Source organism: Pygocentrus nattereri, chromosome 29, assembly GCF_015220715.1.
Source record: "Pygocentrus nattereri isolate fPygNat1 chromosome 29, fPygNat1.pri, whole genome shotgun sequence".
NCBI classification, from domain to species: domain Eukaryota; kingdom Metazoa; phylum Chordata; class Actinopteri; order Characiformes; family Serrasalmidae; genus Pygocentrus; species Pygocentrus nattereri.
In genome coordinates this window covers 15,467,649-15,486,067 of record NC_051239.1, presented here as the reverse complement: position 1 = coordinate 15,486,067, position 18,419 = coordinate 15,467,649, and the positions used below count along the sequence as shown (strand labels likewise).

The 18,419-nt window shown below is 40.1% G+C and overlaps 1 protein-coding gene across 1 annotated transcript in view; it reads right to left on the bottom strand.

Annotated features, from left to right (window-relative positions):
• Positions 1–18,419, bottom strand: part of plxnd1 (plexin D1) — a 107,791-nt gene that overhangs the window by 60,369 nt on the left and 29,003 nt on the right. The window contains exons 9-13 of the mRNA XM_017705725.2: positions 15,497–15,596; positions 11,678–11,776; positions 7,095–7,187; positions 5,752–5,842; positions 4,000–4,157 (exon numbers count right to left, since the gene is read on the bottom strand). Of these exons, the coding sequence (XP_017561214.1) occupies positions 4,000–4,157; positions 5,752–5,842; positions 7,095–7,187; positions 11,678–11,776; positions 15,497–15,596 (541 nt within the window). The remainder of the gene's footprint in view (positions 1–3,999; positions 4,158–5,751; positions 5,843–7,094; positions 7,188–11,677; positions 11,777–15,496; positions 15,597–18,419) is intronic.

Here is an 18,419-nt window from a genome sequence, read left to right as displayed (position 1 = left end):
CCATCTCTCTTTCTCTCTGTCTCTATCTCTCCTCTTCTCTATCCCCGTCTCACTTTTTCTCTCTGTCTCTAACCTTCTCCCTCTCTTTGTAACTCTCTAACACACTTTAACTCTTCTCTCTCTATCCTTCTAATTCTCTCTGTCTCTATCTCTCCTCTTCTCTATCCCCGTCTCTCTCACTTTTTCTCTCTCTGTCTCTAACCTTCTAATTCTCTCTGTCTCCCTTCTCCCTTTTTAGATCTCTCCCTCTTTCTCTCTCTCTCTCTCTCTCTCTCTCTCTCTTTCTCTCTCTCTCTCCATTTTAGATGTGTTGCTTTAATTCTTTAAGTGATACACAAGGTGCAAGAAACAGCGCACCTTTAAAAGCCAAAATAGCTGTGTGTGTGCGTATGTGTTCTGCGGTCATTCTCTCACAGACACACAAACACACACACGCACACACACACACAAACACAGCTCTTTCCTGTCTCCAGGTACTTTTTTAATGTCTGTTATTTCGAGCTGTCCAGGCAGGGGGGATTTCAACAGAGCCAATCTCACTAATAAAGCACTCTGACCAGCCACACACACACACACACACACACACACACACACACACACATTCACATACACACTGTCTAACACTCTTTCACCTACTGTTCTATCTGCAGGAAACATTTAGACCGATTGAGCATTACATGAGCCATGATTCCTCTCCCTTTCTCTTTCTATCATTCTCCCCTTCTCTCTCTCTTTTATTCACACACACACATCTTGAGAAGGTATTTCGCTTAAATAAATCTGCACAAAATTGAGTTTTAAGCCTCTTCAGGCATTACATTTGGTGGCAATGTGTGGCTCACTCTGCCAGACTACACTGTGTCCCAGTGTAGCTGTTGAGCTGTTATGTGTTTGTGTATTTGTCTTTGTAAACAAACACACACAGAAGCACATGTGTACAGCACTGTGCAACACCTAGACTAAAGACCAAAACTGTCACCATCACATAAACAGTACTTAAAGCTAAAATCTTTTAGAGAGTGGAGAAAATCAAGCTCAACTCTTGTTTTAGATCTGAAAATAACCAGAGACAAAAAAGAAGAAAATTGGCAAATCGAACAAAGAAGCTGCTGGTGTTGTCAGAACAACGGACTGATCACCCCAGAGCCCAAACCTCAGCATCACTAAATGTGTTTGGGATTAATTCAATTGCAAGAAGCAAAAAATGCAACAAACTTCCAAGACTGAATGTTTGGAAAAAATATGGAAAAGTATTGAAAAATATCCAAGCATGTCTTCCATAAACAAAACAGTGGAGACACTAAAAACTGGGAAATGTTACATTCAATTTAATTGTTGAGGCGTTTGTGTTAAATTTTCTGTGTTAAATATGTTTTCTATGTTTTTCCTGAAATGGGTATTTTAACTGAAAATGAAATAAATGAAGGACCGTCTTGCCGTTACTGTATATACTTCTTTTACTCTAACTCAATGTATTAAACCTATTTTCCCCTCAAGTTAAGATAGTAGATACCAAAGAAACCAGTGTGTTGACTACATTCATATGTGTAACTCCCTAATCCAAAATAAACCATTCAGAGCATGACTAAGCTAAACTCCCACAGACCATGCGTCCTGTCACATGAGACTACTATTGCGTCCTGTTCTTTATCACTCAAAAATGTTTCACTTCCCTCTGTGTGTGTGGGTTTGTGTGTTTGAGTGAGTGTGGAGCCACACTTACCACATATAATCAACTGCAATGCTGTCCCTTTGCATTTTTTCCTGACTCTGGATGTTCCCCCCCTGCTTCTAAGTGCATGCGTGTGAATATTTCATATTAACCTTCTAACACTGTGTGGAGATTTTATCACTATTAGAGCTGGATTAGACTCTATAATGACATTTGTATGAGATGTGACTGGACGATTCATACAGGATAATGAATCTGTGTCGTTTCCCCAAATGAACGCACATAGTCCAGACTGAAACGTCATAGCCTGGATGTACACATCAGCGTTACGCAACAATAACAACACTGAAACAGTGCATGACACTGTCTGTTAGCTTTTTCTTTTTATCATATTAGTGTGAGGGTGACTGGAACAAGACCCCTATTACTTAGAGAGCTTTGGCCGATTGTAAAGGTTAATTTGGTCGGCAATTCTCACTGTCTGACTTGTAAAAGCCACAGACGTGGCAGATTCACACTGGATTTACATCATGGATCTTGTCTGCGATCACTCACTATGTAAAACTAATCTTTGCATTCTTTATTTTTTTGTGAAGGGGAGTTTCTGCCCAATTTTGTCATGTCCAGTTTCATCTGCTAGCTAGGTCTCAATCATACAAGCTGGGAAGACGAAGACTAGCACCAGCTTCCTGCAAGGAACATGAAGCCACAGGTAAACGTGCTTGAAGGAGAATGCTAACAGCCAATTTTGTTGGGTCAGCTAACAGACACCCATACTGACAAGCATCATGCTGAGTGATGAGGGAAGAGGCAGGGCCAGAGATGAAGCGAGGCCAAATATGCTGGACTCCCAGCCACGGATGGCTTGTGGCATCACCTCATCGTCTCTTGACAACAGAGCTAACGCTTAGGGAGCTAATGCTTTCCACTCTTAACCACTTCACCTGCAGAATTATTATTCGGTTGTTATCTTAAGTCATGAGAGTGAGGAATCCATGCTACACTCACAAATGTGTTCTTTTGTACCAACTGTTGTGAGGCTGGACAAGCGGTAATGCTTTCTTTTACAGTTCCATAAGTTCTACGTATTAACCAGGTAACTATGAGATACAAGATCCATTGTTCTGAGTAACATGATACTAATTTCCTAGACAGTTTAACTAAATTCAAACTAAAGGCCCAACAGGTTTAAACAATATGTGGGTAGGTCTAATTTACAATCAGTGCCAAACAGGTTCTAGCTACTCAAATGAAAATTCCATAGAAAAATATTTCTTAATTATTTAAAAGAAGAAACTGCTAAGCAATTTAACCCCTTAACAAGTTATGGGCCCCAAGATTTAATCACACACTTCTACAACCTTCTACAACATTGTAAAACAAAGGACACGTCTATATAGTTTGCATGGAAGTCTCTGTTGTTACTGAATAATAAGCCTTTGTATGAAATAAACTTGGATTGTTAAGTGGTTAACTCACAAAGAAACTCACATTTAAATTACCTGTAGTGTCACATGTTATGCAAACACCTCCAAATCCTAGGCAAATTACACTGAAGCAATAAAGTACACAGATGTAAAATCTGTGTAAATGGCAAGGAACCAGCAAAATCACATTAAGAATCACTATTTAAGACCAATTTGTATTTCATTTCTAGGCAATAAACATAAACATACTATGTAAGATTCTTAGCACCTTCCCTACAAACTTTTTAATGACATATAACAACCTGGTACTTTTTATCCATAATAATTTCCCAGTATTGTGGAGTTTGTACCTCACACTTTTGCAGTTAATACATTTCAGCGTAATTTAGTGAGACTGTCTTGGAGCTTACCGTCGCATTACCCAAAATTATTTAACTAGTACTAGGACTTTATACCTCAACTAGGAGTTCATACCTTACACTTAGCTGGTTAATACCTAGAACCTTAATGACTATAAAAGAAAATGTTGGTGTGCAAGCTTTACAAAATGCCAAAATACATATACCGTTAAAGCTGGACTGCGACAACGTTCGGAAGCATATAAAAACTGCATCGGATTTCTCTTACCACACATACAAAATACACATCAACTGAAATGAATGCCACACTCTAAGTGTAGGTATGGCCACTGAGACTGTGTTATACACTTCAGTTACTCACTACGCTGAATGTTCTGTAAAGCTCATCCAACCTTGTAACAGATGAAGAACAGCGCATTTGAGGATGGAGGACTGAGAGATCAACTGAAGTGTGAGCTCAAATACAGGCCGTTAGAGTGTGATGTGGGAGTCAGGATGCCTGTACGTGCTCATGTGCATGCATTAGGACACTTAAGCCTACCTTGTGGACGGTGGGGTCAGGACAATGTGCTCTGATTGGCTGGCACTGGTCTCGCGGACGACAGCTGTTCTCACACCAGGCGCACAGGTGCTCCTGCTGTTCTCTACCCCAACACTGAGAACAGTCACTATCGCCACCACTGCAGCTATACACCTCCACTAGAGAGAGAGGGAGAGAGAGGGTGGGAGGGGGAACAGGGGGGTTCCAAATTTAATCCATCTGTCCAATCACCTTGTCAATGCACTGAGTCACGAATCAGTGTACCCCCTTTTCTTTCTTTCTTTCTTTCTTTCTTTCTTTCTTTCTTTCTTTCTTTCTTTCTTCACTGCTTGCATTCTTGCTCTTTCTTCTTTATTTGTCATCCTTCCTCTATTTCATGTTTGCTTGGTTGTTTTATTGTCCTTCTTTTCTTTCCTTCCCTTTTACTTTCCTTTTTACTATCTGTCTCCCTTCCTTTGTTTCTGCTTTCCTTTTTTATATTCTTTATTTCTTTCTTTCTCTTTCTTTCTCTCTTCCATCCTTTCTTTCTGCTTTCCTTTTTATGTCCTCTCTTTCTTTCTTTCTGCTTTCCTTTTTATGTCCTCTCTTTCTTTCTTTCTGCTTTCCTTTTTATGTCCTCTCTTTCTTTCTTTCTGGTTATTTTTTTATGTCCTCTCTTTCTTTCTTTCTGCTTTCCTTTTTATGTCCTCTCTTTCTTTCTTTCTGCTTTCCTTTTTATGTCCTCTCTTTCTTTCTTTCTGGTTATTTTTTTATGTCCTCTCTTTCTTTCTTTCTGGTTATTTTTTTTTGTTCTTTCTTTCTTTCGTTCTTAGTTTTTTCTTCCCACCTTTGTTTCTGCTTTCCTTTCTATGTTCTTTCTTTCTTTCTTTCTTTCTTTCTAACAGATTAAAAACAATTTCTGTAGGTTTCTTTTCTGACCAGGTCCACATTTGTGTGTATGGACTGCACTGAGTCTGCTGCTGGACAGACATGAAAGAGGAAATAAGAGAGAAAAGGTTGAGGGCTGGAGGAGTGGACCAGGTCTCATATCCATGCCTTTGAATTCATTAGCATCCGAGACGCAAGAATTATAAGCATGGCTGCTTTTTTCCCGCCGTACACAAACCTATTAGCATATTCACACAAAGTGCTGAAAAAAGGAGGAAAAAATGACAAAAGCAATTTATGCTTTTCTTGGAGCAGACAAAGAGTGAAAGGTGGAGGAAGGGGTGATAAAGAGCATGATAGCGGAGGAGAAATAGAGTGGGGAGTTGAGAAACAGTGAAAAGATATGGAGAAAAAACGAGATCGGTGTGAGGATCGGTCTCCCAGCGCAGAGCAGCCAGATGTGTGTGTGTGTGTGTGTGTGTGTGTGAATGACTCATGAGCGAACAGACAGCCTCTGGGAGAGTGTGTGTGTGTGTGCTGTATGTGTGTGTGTGTGTCTGTGTGTGCTGTATGTGTGTGTGTGTCTGTGTGCTGTATGTGTGTGTGTGTGTGTGTGTGTGTGTGTGCTGTATGTGTGTGTGTGTGTGTGCTGTATGTGTGTGTGTGTGTGTCTGTGTGCTGTATGTGTGTGTGTGTGTATGTCTGTGTGCTGTATGTGTGTGTGTGTGTGTGTGTCTGTGTGCTGTATGTGTGTGTGTGTGTGTGTCTGTGTGCTGTATGTGTGTGTGTGTGTGTGTGTGTGTGTGCTGTATGTGTGTTCATCTCACACACTATGCTGTAATTATGTTGTGCTCTTTCCCACTGATCGTGTTTGTGTTTAAATACCTGTAACTGGCCGCGGACTGTCTATGTACTTCTCTTCTCCACTCTTCTTCAGGGTAAGGTAGAATAGCTCACTCCTCTGTGTGGTACTCAGCTACACCACAACAAGAAAAATGCGTCATGTGTGACACTAAAAACCTGATTTCATTTCCTGTTAATCCTTGAAAGTCTATTCAAAAAACAGAACTATTTCAGCTGTGTAAACTGTTCTCTGTTCATAACGTGACTTCTCCATATTGTGGTTGCATTTATTTTGAAACAGCATGTGACAAAGCCAAGAATTCAGTTTCACAAACTACATTTTGGATCCAAAACTACCTTTCTGTAAGAGAACGTGCATAAATAGGAATATAGTCTTTACTCTGTTTAAACAAATCAGTAATAAGCTCTTACTAGGGATGCATTGATATAGGAAGTGTGGGCCAGTGCTGATGTCTGATATTTTTCATGCGTATATCTGCTGATGCTGATACATTAACATTTAGAAAATGAAGAATTTGTCTTTTCATGACAGATAAATAACATTTATATCTGTAGAGTAACAATTCAGAACAGCAGTCCAGCGTCACCTAGACGTTCTGCTCTTCAAATACAATAAATGCATCATCAAATATTGGTTTGAAACATCGCTGAATTCTCAACATCTGCTTGACCTCGATCTATTTATCAGCTGATAGAATGAATCAAAAATGATCATGCATTCCTGGTTCTTGCCCAACTGAATTGTGCTCTAAATGAACACATCCAAACTGAAAAAACATACAATAAGAAGAGAAGCTTTGTGCATCTTTCATACAGTGATAGACACACAGTAGCACACAGACAGTACTGATTCCTCATCCTGATACATTTCACTACGACCGATATGCACATGCACGCACTATAACTCACCTATCAGTAAATTTACCAAAATCTCAGAATGGCCATCACCAAAATCTCAGAATGAGTCACAGCATGATGCTCAGTACCATAGACTTAAACCAGAAATTTCCCATAAAAGCCATTTTCTCTTTCCCATTACTTTCTGCCACTGTCATTTAGTAAGTCCTAATTATGCCTTAATGAATCATATTAATGAGAAAGATTCCCAGACTCTTATAATATCTTATAATGTCTTATTATAAGAGACATTATTATTAGACATTATCTAACTACATTATAATTCTTATCTCGTAATTAGGAGAGAATATATTACAATTTTATTATCACACAGGTTCTCATTTCTATTTCTTTCCAAATAGTGAAAAAAAAATCAATAATTTTCCCTTCAAGTGACCGATTAACATTGTTTCATGTCGACCTCTCAATGAGGACACACTATGTGGAGAGAAGGTGGCTATACTTACCGTCACTCCACTGCACTTTACAGCCGACTGTCCGTCCAGCCAGTGGGCCTTGTATGACTGCCCATTCCCGAAGTCACAGTTAAGCTGTGTGTCCTGCAATCACACACACACACACACACACACACACACACACACACACACACACACACACACACACACACACAAACAGATTACTACAATGAAACCACAGCTATGTCCATTCAATTCAGACAACAAATCCATTTTGCAACATCACAAGACAGCAAACAGAATTGCACTGTTTCTGTTTCTGTCTCTGTTTCGAGTCTATTCTTGCTTTCTCAGTCAACATGCCGACTCTCATCAGCCCTTCTGAGTGAAAACTCTGAAATCTGTTCCCGTATCTTGCGTGAGCTGGGGCTGCCTTGTTTCCTGAACTTATCATATTCCTAATTTTGGTTTTCCACCTCCCTCCTTTACCTGCTGATCTTCCACTTCACTCCACTCCATTAAAAGCTACAGTTCTCCATCAACACTCACTTGCAATGAATGGGTGCCTCCAACATATACGCTATTAAGCACCAAGTACAACAACTCGCCGCGAACAAGTTTTGCTCAAGCATTTCCATTTTGTCCTCTAAAACATGTGGAAAGTAATTCATCTCGCCACAGGAATCCATCTGGAAACCATAATCCTACTTATGGATTCAGCACTGGCCAAGACCTCCACAGAGGGACATGGAAGGGATTATAGACACAGAAAGACATGCTTATCACCATTTCAAAAAGAGAATGGTAAATGGGCGAGGTACAAAGGATCATTATGTGGTTTCAGATTGCCTCATTGTAATGACATTCTACATCATTACTGTACTGGCTAGTACACATTTATGAACATGTCTTTATGTCTAGACCTATGCTTGTCTTGAATGGACAGTTAGGGAAGTGTTTGTGAATTGTTATGAACTGAAAGCCATACTGCATTTTGAAATGATGGGCACCTACATCCACCTTGATAATAGTAGTGGGCGGTATGGTAAAAAGTTTATATCATGGTATAATTAAGATTATTGATGGTTTCAGCATGTATCACAGTGTAGTGTATTTTAGCAAAATAAAACCTTTCAGGATTGTTAAATAAACCTATATTGCAGCTTAACAACTGTGGAGTTTTCTGGGATGCCCCTTCACTTTTGATAAGAACCAAAAGCCGAGGCGATTGTGCACAAAAAGCCAGCTAGTCTCCATGCTAGGCTAATTTCTAATGACTTTCCACCAGAGGCTTTTCTGTCCATTCTCTTTTCCCTCCCTGACTCCCTACAATTCTTAAACTGATTACTTTCTGAGCTCCGATGACTAAAACTCACTAGGCAAAGTCAGGAAATTAGCATGTTTTTCATTATATGTACACTGTGTTTGAGGCATGCCAGGTAATGACAAAACTAATACCTTAAGACAGGGGCAGCAACATGCAGCTCCATTACTGCCCTGTTGCGGCACTACAGCTTTGCTAGTTACAAACAGGCTAAAATAAAGCTCTCCCTCGGTTGTTCTAACACAGTCTTAACAATAAATGGTCTTAAACGCTACAGTGAATGTAGCCTATAACTGCTAACTCACCAACCTTTAACCCTGTTGGCATGCAGACTGCTGGTCACCATAGCAACACAGACACCTAGCTAGTAGTCTCACCTAGCTAGTAGCTATTTTCATTTATAATCACACCAGGTGGTTTCCTGATACATTTAATCTGCAAGGAGAAACTGTCAAACACTAAAAAGTCACGAGGCTGAAACTTCTCATTTGCTAGCCTCTCATTCGCATTCTCCCATTCCACCTCAAATGGCACAGCAGTTACATTCTGCCACCTCAGGCACCATTTAAGGTGGAAAGTGGAAATTAGAACAAGTAGCTGGTGAAGGAGAAGCAACTTCAGCCTTGTAAAAAAAATAATAACATTGAGAGACATTTTCCAAGAAATGATTCCACTTTTCCACTGGTCACTGGTGGATATGCAAAAAATGCACCTATAGCTAAGCTAAAGCCCAAAGCCTGCGTTTTCATTTATATTACATATTTTGGCCTATGCTAGTACATTAGCGCATACTGAGACATGTTTTCAGTCAAAATGGTAAAAAGGACATAAAATGCTGTGGCTCCCAAGGTGGTTAGATTTTTGTTTGATTGATTGATTGATTCAGAACCATTTGTCAGTGTTTGCACACTGTGAAATTAGACCTCTGCATTCAACCCATCCATATAGTGAAACACCCACACGTATGTACACCCCACTGCTGCGCTCCCTTCACTGGCTTCCTGTAGCTGCACGCATCAGATTTAAAACCCTAACGCTGGCCTACAAAGCCAGAAATGGACCAGCCCCTACCGACTTGATGGCAATGGTGAAATCTCAACCTGTACCACGAGCCCTTCGAGCTTCGAGTACAGCTCGGCTTGACCCGCCATCCTTCAAGCCACGTGGAAGACAAGCGTTGAGAATGTTCTCTGTACTGGCGCCCAGGTGGTGGAATGAACTCCCACTGGCTGTCCGAACAGCAGAGTCTCTCACTGTCTTCAAACACAGACTGAAGACTCATCTCTTTACACAGCATTTAAATGAGCACTGAATTAAGAATTGTTTGCAATATATTGTGCTGCACTTATATTTTATTATATTGCACTGTGTATTGTAGTTTACTTTATTGTATTGTATGGCACTGCACGGCACAGAGTTCTGTTCAACTCTGTTCCTTTTTCTCTGGGTATCTACAGTGACTTTGTTTCTAGCAGTATCTCAGCTCAGGACTGTTTTTCTCTCTAACCTATTGGTAACTAGCAAAGATACTTTCTCTAGACAGACAAAGAACTTCTTGTAAGTCGCTCTGGAGAAGAGCGTCTGCTAAATGCTGTAAATGTAAATGTAAAATGCACACTAGTGAACACACACACTAGGGGGCAGTGAGCACACTTGCCCGGAGCAGTGGGCAGTCCAATCATGGACTGTCAGCCAAGGGGCTTGAACTGGCAACCTTCACGTCACAGGGCTGGTTCCCTAACCTCCAGCCCACGAGGGACAAAATGACTCTTCTTAATGCTTCTTGGGTAGCCAACTCCTGCCTTGAGAAGAATTTCAACCAGTACACCAGACATAGTGGCCCAGTTCCAGATCAAAACGAAAGAAGAAAAGATTTAAATGACATTAAAGAGGGTTTATTATTGGGGTGCAGATGGCAAGAGCTTCAGTCACAAAGACAGCTCAGCGGCTACTGTAAAGTCATATCTGCATTTAAATGTATAGGTAAGACACTTTAGGGCTGGAACCTGTGAGTGAAAGTACAAGGTATACAATAACTGTAGGTGTTGACCTCAGAACAGCTTCCCTGTGATGACTCAAAATACTCTAAAACACAAAGAGTGCTGACCTCAGATCTGCAGAGAGACTCGGAGCAAGGAAGACATTGGAACCATATGTGTTTCAAACCACAAAGAATGATAATGAAGCAGCCAAATCGAAGTCACCATTAAAAATCATAGTATATTTGGTCAAGATGCAGAGTTTCCACATAAATATTGATTTAAAAGGAAATTCAGTTGGAATTATTTGTTTTACTTTTTAAATACTTCTTCTGGGAGAGGGATTGGTACAAATGAAACCACACTGTGGTTTCAGGTTGGGTTTCAATATGTGTGCAAGTAAGTTCTTGGTGCTACTTTTAACTCTAAGCAGTTGTGTCAGCGAAGCAAAAGTTTCTTAGTTGTCTTGACCATACGACCATGTGTGCAGGTGAGTATGTGCTACAAGACCATTTCTATAAACAGGGCATCTCATTTGTATGATGAAGCACCAAAACATTCATGTAAATCCATACACATTCTAAAGACATGCTTAGTAATATAAGTATTAGTTACGCAACTAAAGTGAAGGCAAAGGCATGGAAACCCAAATATCTGCAAAAAGAATAATAAATAATATTGCTTTGGGGTTTATCTGGTAGATTTGTGTGTAATTTTGGGAAACATTTGTCAGAATTTTCATGAATATACACTGATCATTTCCTGGCAGGCCTCACCCCTGATATTCAATGGAGCTTTTCTTCATTGAATAAATGTAGAAATAGTCTGATGCTGTTTGACTCTGCATGGAAAAGTGGACGTCCTTGCAGTAAAATATGCTTACATATCCAATGTTATATGAATACTTAATGGGATATGTGTAATGTTTAGTCAAATTAAAGCATAAATGTAAATGAACAAGACCTTTTAGTAGCTGTTTGATTGCTGTGTAAAAAAATATTTCATTTAAACTTAATAAACTACCACAGTTTAAAGTTAATTACTGGCATGTTCTGCCTTCAGTTTATTTAGAAGGCACTGGATTAGCATAGCTGTACCAACAGTAGGTCAAATCTCTGTTAACTGTACTAAAGTTTTTCAGAAATCTTTGAAAGTTTATCTCAACCTGTAAAATTCAATCCAGTTTTTATTTATTTTCAAAATTGAGAAGACTGCCATGCAAAGTTAATTCACTTCAGCTTCATTTCCAGAACAACTGACCTACTCGCCTTAACTTGCTCTGAGTAACCTTGACATGCTGAGATATTAGGACTGAATGGTGGGGCCCCTACCTGTTCCACATTGCTGAGGCGGAGGGTGACATCTTGAGTGATCCCTGTGGGCCATGGGGGGAATTCCTGGTGCAAGACGCTAGGGCAATCAGCCGCATTCTGGGTAACAGGAAAAGACAGGAATTGAGTGGGAGAGAACAATAGACGCCCATGTTTCCACTGCCATAAATACACCCTCCGTCCTGTTTGGCTGCATGTATGAATGAGGCCACTGACCAAAGAGGAAAAGAGTATACCTGACTGCAAAAACATCCCTCTCCGGAAAGCAAAACAAAGGGAAGGGCAGAAACTGACAAAAGAAGTGAGACACAGCAGATGCTTTAGTGTGCTGAGTAGGTTCACTTTCGCACGTTGCCCACATCTGACCCACCTTTAGCCCACACTGTGCAATCATTTGCCCAGGCTACCACTGTGAAAGACACTGTGAAACTAAGCCAACATGGTTTGATGGCACTCTAATAGCAATAATAACAACAAAAAGATTTATTCAGTGGAAAAGCGCTGAGAAGGCCTGTTGATTTCAGGCAACTAAAAATACGTCATTTTTAAAAATGATTCTGCTTTTTGTGGTAATACTGTTTTCCATTGTTTGGCTTTGGAATCAAAAGAGTTAAAAACATGTAATGGAACCTGTCTAGGGCTTATCCCCTCTGGTATACAGCAAGAGTCAGCCATCTGAGCACTTCCCTTGTTTAGGGCTTTAGGAGTTATGTACTAGATCAGCTACCAACATAATTAGAAACTGACAATGAAATCAACCTATCATGTTTTGATTTACAATGGGTGGGACTCATTTTGTGAGAAAAAACTCCAGGCTAGGCCTTCTGGATGTCTTAGATACATCACTGACTATGTGTACGAACAGGTTTCAGGTCAGGTAATCAGTAAAAAACCAGTAAAAGCAGCTATATGCCAGAACTCTGCACTGAAAGACTCACTATAAAACTGCAGCATACTGGGTGAAATAAATGTTAGGTTTTTTTTTTTTTTTTTTTACAAACATCAAATAAAACACGCTGTCTTTTACAAGCTTCAAATACGCCTGTTTAATATATAACTACCAAGAAATATTCATGTGTACTGGCACTAGCACTAACATTAAACCATTAAAAATAGAATTGTTTTTTTCTTATTTTCTGTCTGAGCTTTGACATTTGTGAACTCAAGGTGGAAAATGAAAATAAAAAACACAATTTTCAAAGATACAATGCAGAAACAAACAATAATAATAATTACAGAGAAAAAAAAATTTTAAAAAATGAGACAGCAGGACGAGGAATAAAGATTATTTAGTATTTGCAACATGGAGGAGTGCTGGATACTTCTTGATCCCTTTAAATGGCCAGGGCCCACCAGTGGGCCCAAAGTTTTATGACTCTCTTCTGCGCCCTAAGAATAGCTCATCCAGTTATAATAAGTCTTAATATGTAATAAGCCTGGAATCTTATATGTGCTGCTGCAAAATAAAAGTTTTAAAATGTATAGTTCTGGTTCTGACTGGCTGTTAACATGTTTCAAAGTTTGAGGGCAGTTTCAGTAAATGATCTTGTCCCTATGGCAGACGGTTCGGTGTGAGGAATTGAAAGTGATTTAAGTGAATGGAATTGTGGGTAAGAGTTCACAGAGTTAGGTAGGAGAAAGATCATAAAGTCTCAGCAGGAAAGAGCAAAGACGGGCAACAGGAAGATGCTAGCTTGTTTTTACCGTGACGTTGTTGGCACTGAACAGAGAAGCGGACGCGGTGCAGCAGCTAGCATTTCTATGACTGTGGCTGGAATGAGGTCATAGCCTTTTAAGCTTGGAAATCACAGCGGTGGCAGAAGAAACCGCCAGGCCTTAGCACAACCCCCCCCCCCCACCTTTCTCTCATTCTCTTGCTCTGCCATTTGAAACTGCTGACTGGTGCTTTGTATCTCTGGCAGACTCTGTTCCTTTGTTTCTTTGCCATTGCTTATTTCAGAATTTGGACTGGAGTGTATCATGGAGCTCATCATCTCTGTATACATGCTTCTGGCTTGACGGTTTCAAATCTCTCTCTTTCTCTCCATCCATCTGGACCACAGCACCAGAACTGTCTTTGTCAGTCGTCGTCCCCCCCCCCGCAATCTGTTGTTTCAACCTACGCTATAAAAAAGTCAAAATTACTTGAGTCACTGTATGTATCTTTCTTCCCTGATCGTTCAGCTTTTCCTCCTTCTCTCTTTCTCCTATCCCTCCTGGAGCGAGGTCATACGTCATTAGCACTAGTTAAATGGTCCTACATTGTGTCCTGTCTGTAGAGTACCAGCTCCTCTGGGCCCATTAAAACCAAACAGCAATTCAGAGATGGGCAAAAGGGAATCTTAATGCCATTTAAACAGTCACGTGGCTGTTAAATACGGCATATTATCGCATTAAGGGGGTTTGTTAGCCATGAGAGACATGAGCGTGTCTGTCTTTTATAAGCTCTGTTAAAATGGCTTGCCTTGTCCTCAACTGACTTTCTGTGCACTGACGTTGGCCCTGATCTCATTGTGTAATTGGTTGTGATATTCATTATGATATTAGGTGATTTTTCTTCACTTAGATCATTCGTGAGCATGTGTAAGTGTCCTTACGCTCAAAACCTGGGATGCTGTGGACATATCTGAACCGGTGATCTTGGTAGACTTTTGTGTCATTCAGATTTGCGTTCACAGAGTAGTCTGGACTGAAACACTCCTTATAACTTCACTATAAAAAGGCGGAGCTAAACTGCTGTAGGCTGAAAAGGTGTATACATATTTAAACTGTTCATATGTGCAATAATAACAATTGTGTGTGCAATAACTCAGAGGGTCACTAACTTAATTTAAATAATTTAAATAATTGTAACTGCTTTATACCTGATGTTTCACATTACTATCACAATCACCGCCACCTTACTATATTCTTAAGTACTTAAATCTGGTGTACATACTGTAAATTCTCTATATTGTCTTAAATTATTAGTAAAGTGTTTATTTTTACATAAATGGCTGCAACTGTAACAACTGCAATTTCTCCCTGGGATCAATAAAGGAATCCGAATCTGAATCTGAATAAATCTGTTGGTTTTCATGACATCACAAACATGAATTTTAAATAGGTTTTTAGCAGAGAATGGAAATTTTGAAATTTTAATTGAATGTGATTTAAATTCAATTTAAAATGATATAGTAACTAATTACATGACTTTTCTTAAGTTTACTCAACTTGAAGACACCCAACTCAAACTTCTTAGTTGAGTCAAAAATTCTCCCAGCTACTATTCATAACTAAAAAATGACAAGAACTTTTGACTCAACTAAGAAGTCTGAATTATATGAGCTTTTTGTCTTTAAGTTGAGTCACTGCAAGAAATGCCTGGTAGTCAGTTACTATATCATTTTGAGTTGAGATGACCTCTCATTTTTAACAGTATGGGTCCCTCGAGAGTGTATTGTACTGGTTTATGCTCTCATATAAACCCTGCCGATAATTTTCATAGAAGTGCCAATCAGTGTTTTAATGCAGTGCAGTATTGTGATTAATTTGAAGGCTTTTAGATGATGTTCACTGCATAGGCTGTTTCTTTCTGAATAAAATACTGAACATTCTGGGTTTTTCATTGTACTTACCAGGTGGTACAGTTTTGTTTGGTTATCAGAGAGTAACAGTTAGTGTTATTCCAGAAAGTAATGAGTGAAGTAGTTCATAAGTAAGTTCTTTTTTAAGTAACTTCCCCAACACTCTTCCCGATTAATAACCTCTCAACTGAAGCATAAACATGAATGTGTGAAAAAGACGTGATTGGCTGGTGTTGAGATTGACGATGCTCACCTCCAGCACCAGGCCTTGAGCTTTATCTTTATCAGAAACACATGAGTTCTGCTGCTGGTCCCAGTAACACCGCCACTTAGTGCTCAGACAGCTCGTACACCTGGATAAAGTTAGAAATGCATACAGACGCATAGAGACACACAGACACATACAGAAAATTACTATGGGGGTTATAATTTAACTCAGGCAGATCACACACACAAGCTATTCAACACCTCCCACGTGCATCAAACACACACTTCAGGGGTCAGAGATCAAGCAAGGCTGAATTATTTCCTAAAGGGGGTCAAATGGAACCTGGGGAGACTGAGTGGATCCCTTTACACAGTCCTTCAGAATGAAAGAGGAGCCATAAAAGCAGCATATAACATATTGTATGATGTCCATTAAAGCTGAGCGTGTCTGGACACACACACACACACACACACACACACACACACACACACACACACACACACACACACACACACACACACACACAATGAAGTCAGTGGAGCATTCCTCCAAACACAACTTACTTCAGTCCTCCATTCATTACTGAGACAGATAGAGATGTAGTGTATACTTACTCAAGATAAAGTCAAGACTCCAGCACCTCCAGTGAGTGTGTGTGAGACTCAGTGGGGCACGACAGATGTTACTGCTGGCAGAGATAACGGCTTTCATGATAAGGATGAGTGCTTTATGATGGTGAGGAAGGGGGGGGGGGGGGGGGGGGGGGTAGGGGGGGGGTGAATTGCGTGCACTCTTCGTGGCAGGCTCTGTGTGCGTGTGTGTGTGTGCGAAAGTTTTTAAGATGTCTCCATGTAACCACACTCAAGGAAACCTTATCAAAAGCAGCTATTGTTTTCACTCCTATCTCTCTCTCTCTCTCTCTCTCTCTTTCCCCCCATTTTCCCCATCTTACTCTCTCACCATCCCACACCAAATCTCTCTCCCCAGCTATATTTTACTGTTTCTTTTCTCTTTTTTCCTCTCTCACTCTCTCTCCCACTTTCCCCTGTCTATATTTCATTCTTCTCTCTCTCTCTCTCTCTCTCTCTCTCTCTCTCACGCTTGTTCTCACACACAGCTGCTCCTTGAGAGCTTTGGTTAAACAAACACTGAATTATCTCTCTGTCAGCATGAGAAACAAGCCTTACGACCCAGAGAGAGAGAGAGAGAGAGAGAGAGATAATGAAATACATATAGAGGGAAGACAGAAGAAAAGGAAATGTAGGGAGGGAGAGGGAGAAAGAGAGAGAGGAGGCAGAAAGGAAGAAAGAAAACAGAGAAAAGGAAAAAAGAGAGAAGAAAGTGACAGGGAGACTGAAACATGCAGAGAGTGGGGAGACAGAGAGACAGATAGAGAAAAACAGAATGCAATAGGGAAAAGAAGCAAGAGAGAGAAACAAGAAGAGAAATAAAGAGGGAGAAAAAGAGAAAGAGAGAAACAAACAGAGGAATAAGAAAGAGAGTGAGAAAGCGAGAAAGAAGAAAATGAAATGCAGAGAAGGAGAAGAGAGGAAAAGAGATATATAGAGTGAAACACAGAGAGAGACAGGGAGTCCTAGACATATATATGAGAGAGAGAGAGACAGAGAGAGAGAGAGCGAGAAAGAGAGAGTCATTCACTGTGAGTAATTGATTCAGGGTTGCCAGAGCTTGTGGTACGGAATGCATGTCACTGCTCATGTCTGGTTGTCATTAGCTGTTCACCTAGACACGGACGTACTGAGATCGTGGGAGAATTCTAACTGCACAAACACACGGAGCTCAATTCACACTGTCACCCAAAACACACACTCTACACCAACTCACACTCTCACCCACCACACACACACACACACTCTACCCACTCAGACCAAAGCGCACATTCCACTCAGTGAGGCAGGATTACATTTCCGCTTAATTGAAGAACACTAGACCCGTGCTAAACCCCTGGCTCATTCCTCTACAAGTGCAAATTAAAGTTCTACACATTCAGAGTTTGCTGCATTAGTAATGGGAAATATAAACATTGTGTTAAGACATTTTATGAAGTAAGTCTATAGTGAGTAGATGTGAGTGCCAAGTTGGCCGCATGTAATCAGGAGGCCCTTTGAATTTACCCAAATCCAAACCATACACAAGGCACTTCCTACTCAGCAAAGCAACACTGCAAATCTGATAACAGCTCCAAGTCCAGGTGACAGTTTGAAATCAGATGTTAACATGAGCTAATGCACAGCTTCAAAAACACCTTATATAGTAGAGATGGGGCTGATCTGATGCCGTATCAGAAGAAAAGGCTAGATTGGATTTCGAATTCAATCATGTAAGAAATCTGTCCTGAAATAGCACACACTCACATTGGGTGAGGCGATCTGAGCTGTGTAGTTCTTCCTGTGGGGTAGTAGAGTGTTTGAATAGTTTGATTATAGTGACTACTTATCTGCTGCTTAACCCCTGAAAGCCTAAGGTCCTGTACGTGTTCACACATCCTCCACAACTCCTCACTCTCATGACTACATAACTTACATATAACTGTTAATGACTAATTTATAGCACTTACTGAATAACAACTCTTAATTTGAATACATGAATAGTTAACTTAGTTCAAAGTTAATATGAATTAAATCTCATGACATCATTTTCCTTCCACACCGTGACATATTTCTCAGGGAAACACAATATAAATGGGGTATCTGAGCTAGCTGAGGGTTTCACTCTATAATTACTGGCCATAAGTTCATAAGAAAAGAAGAATTTAGTCATTAAAATATGATGGTTGTGGCCAGAAAATGGCCAAAAACCAAAGGCAAAAAGCGGTTTAGCTCTGCCCATAAATTCTGAAGCTATGAGCAGTGTTTCAGTTTGGACTGCTTTTTTACATAAGGCACAACATAGGGCAGCCTATCATAACAGAGCTTATTTACATGCGCTAGTTTAATTCCAAAGAATC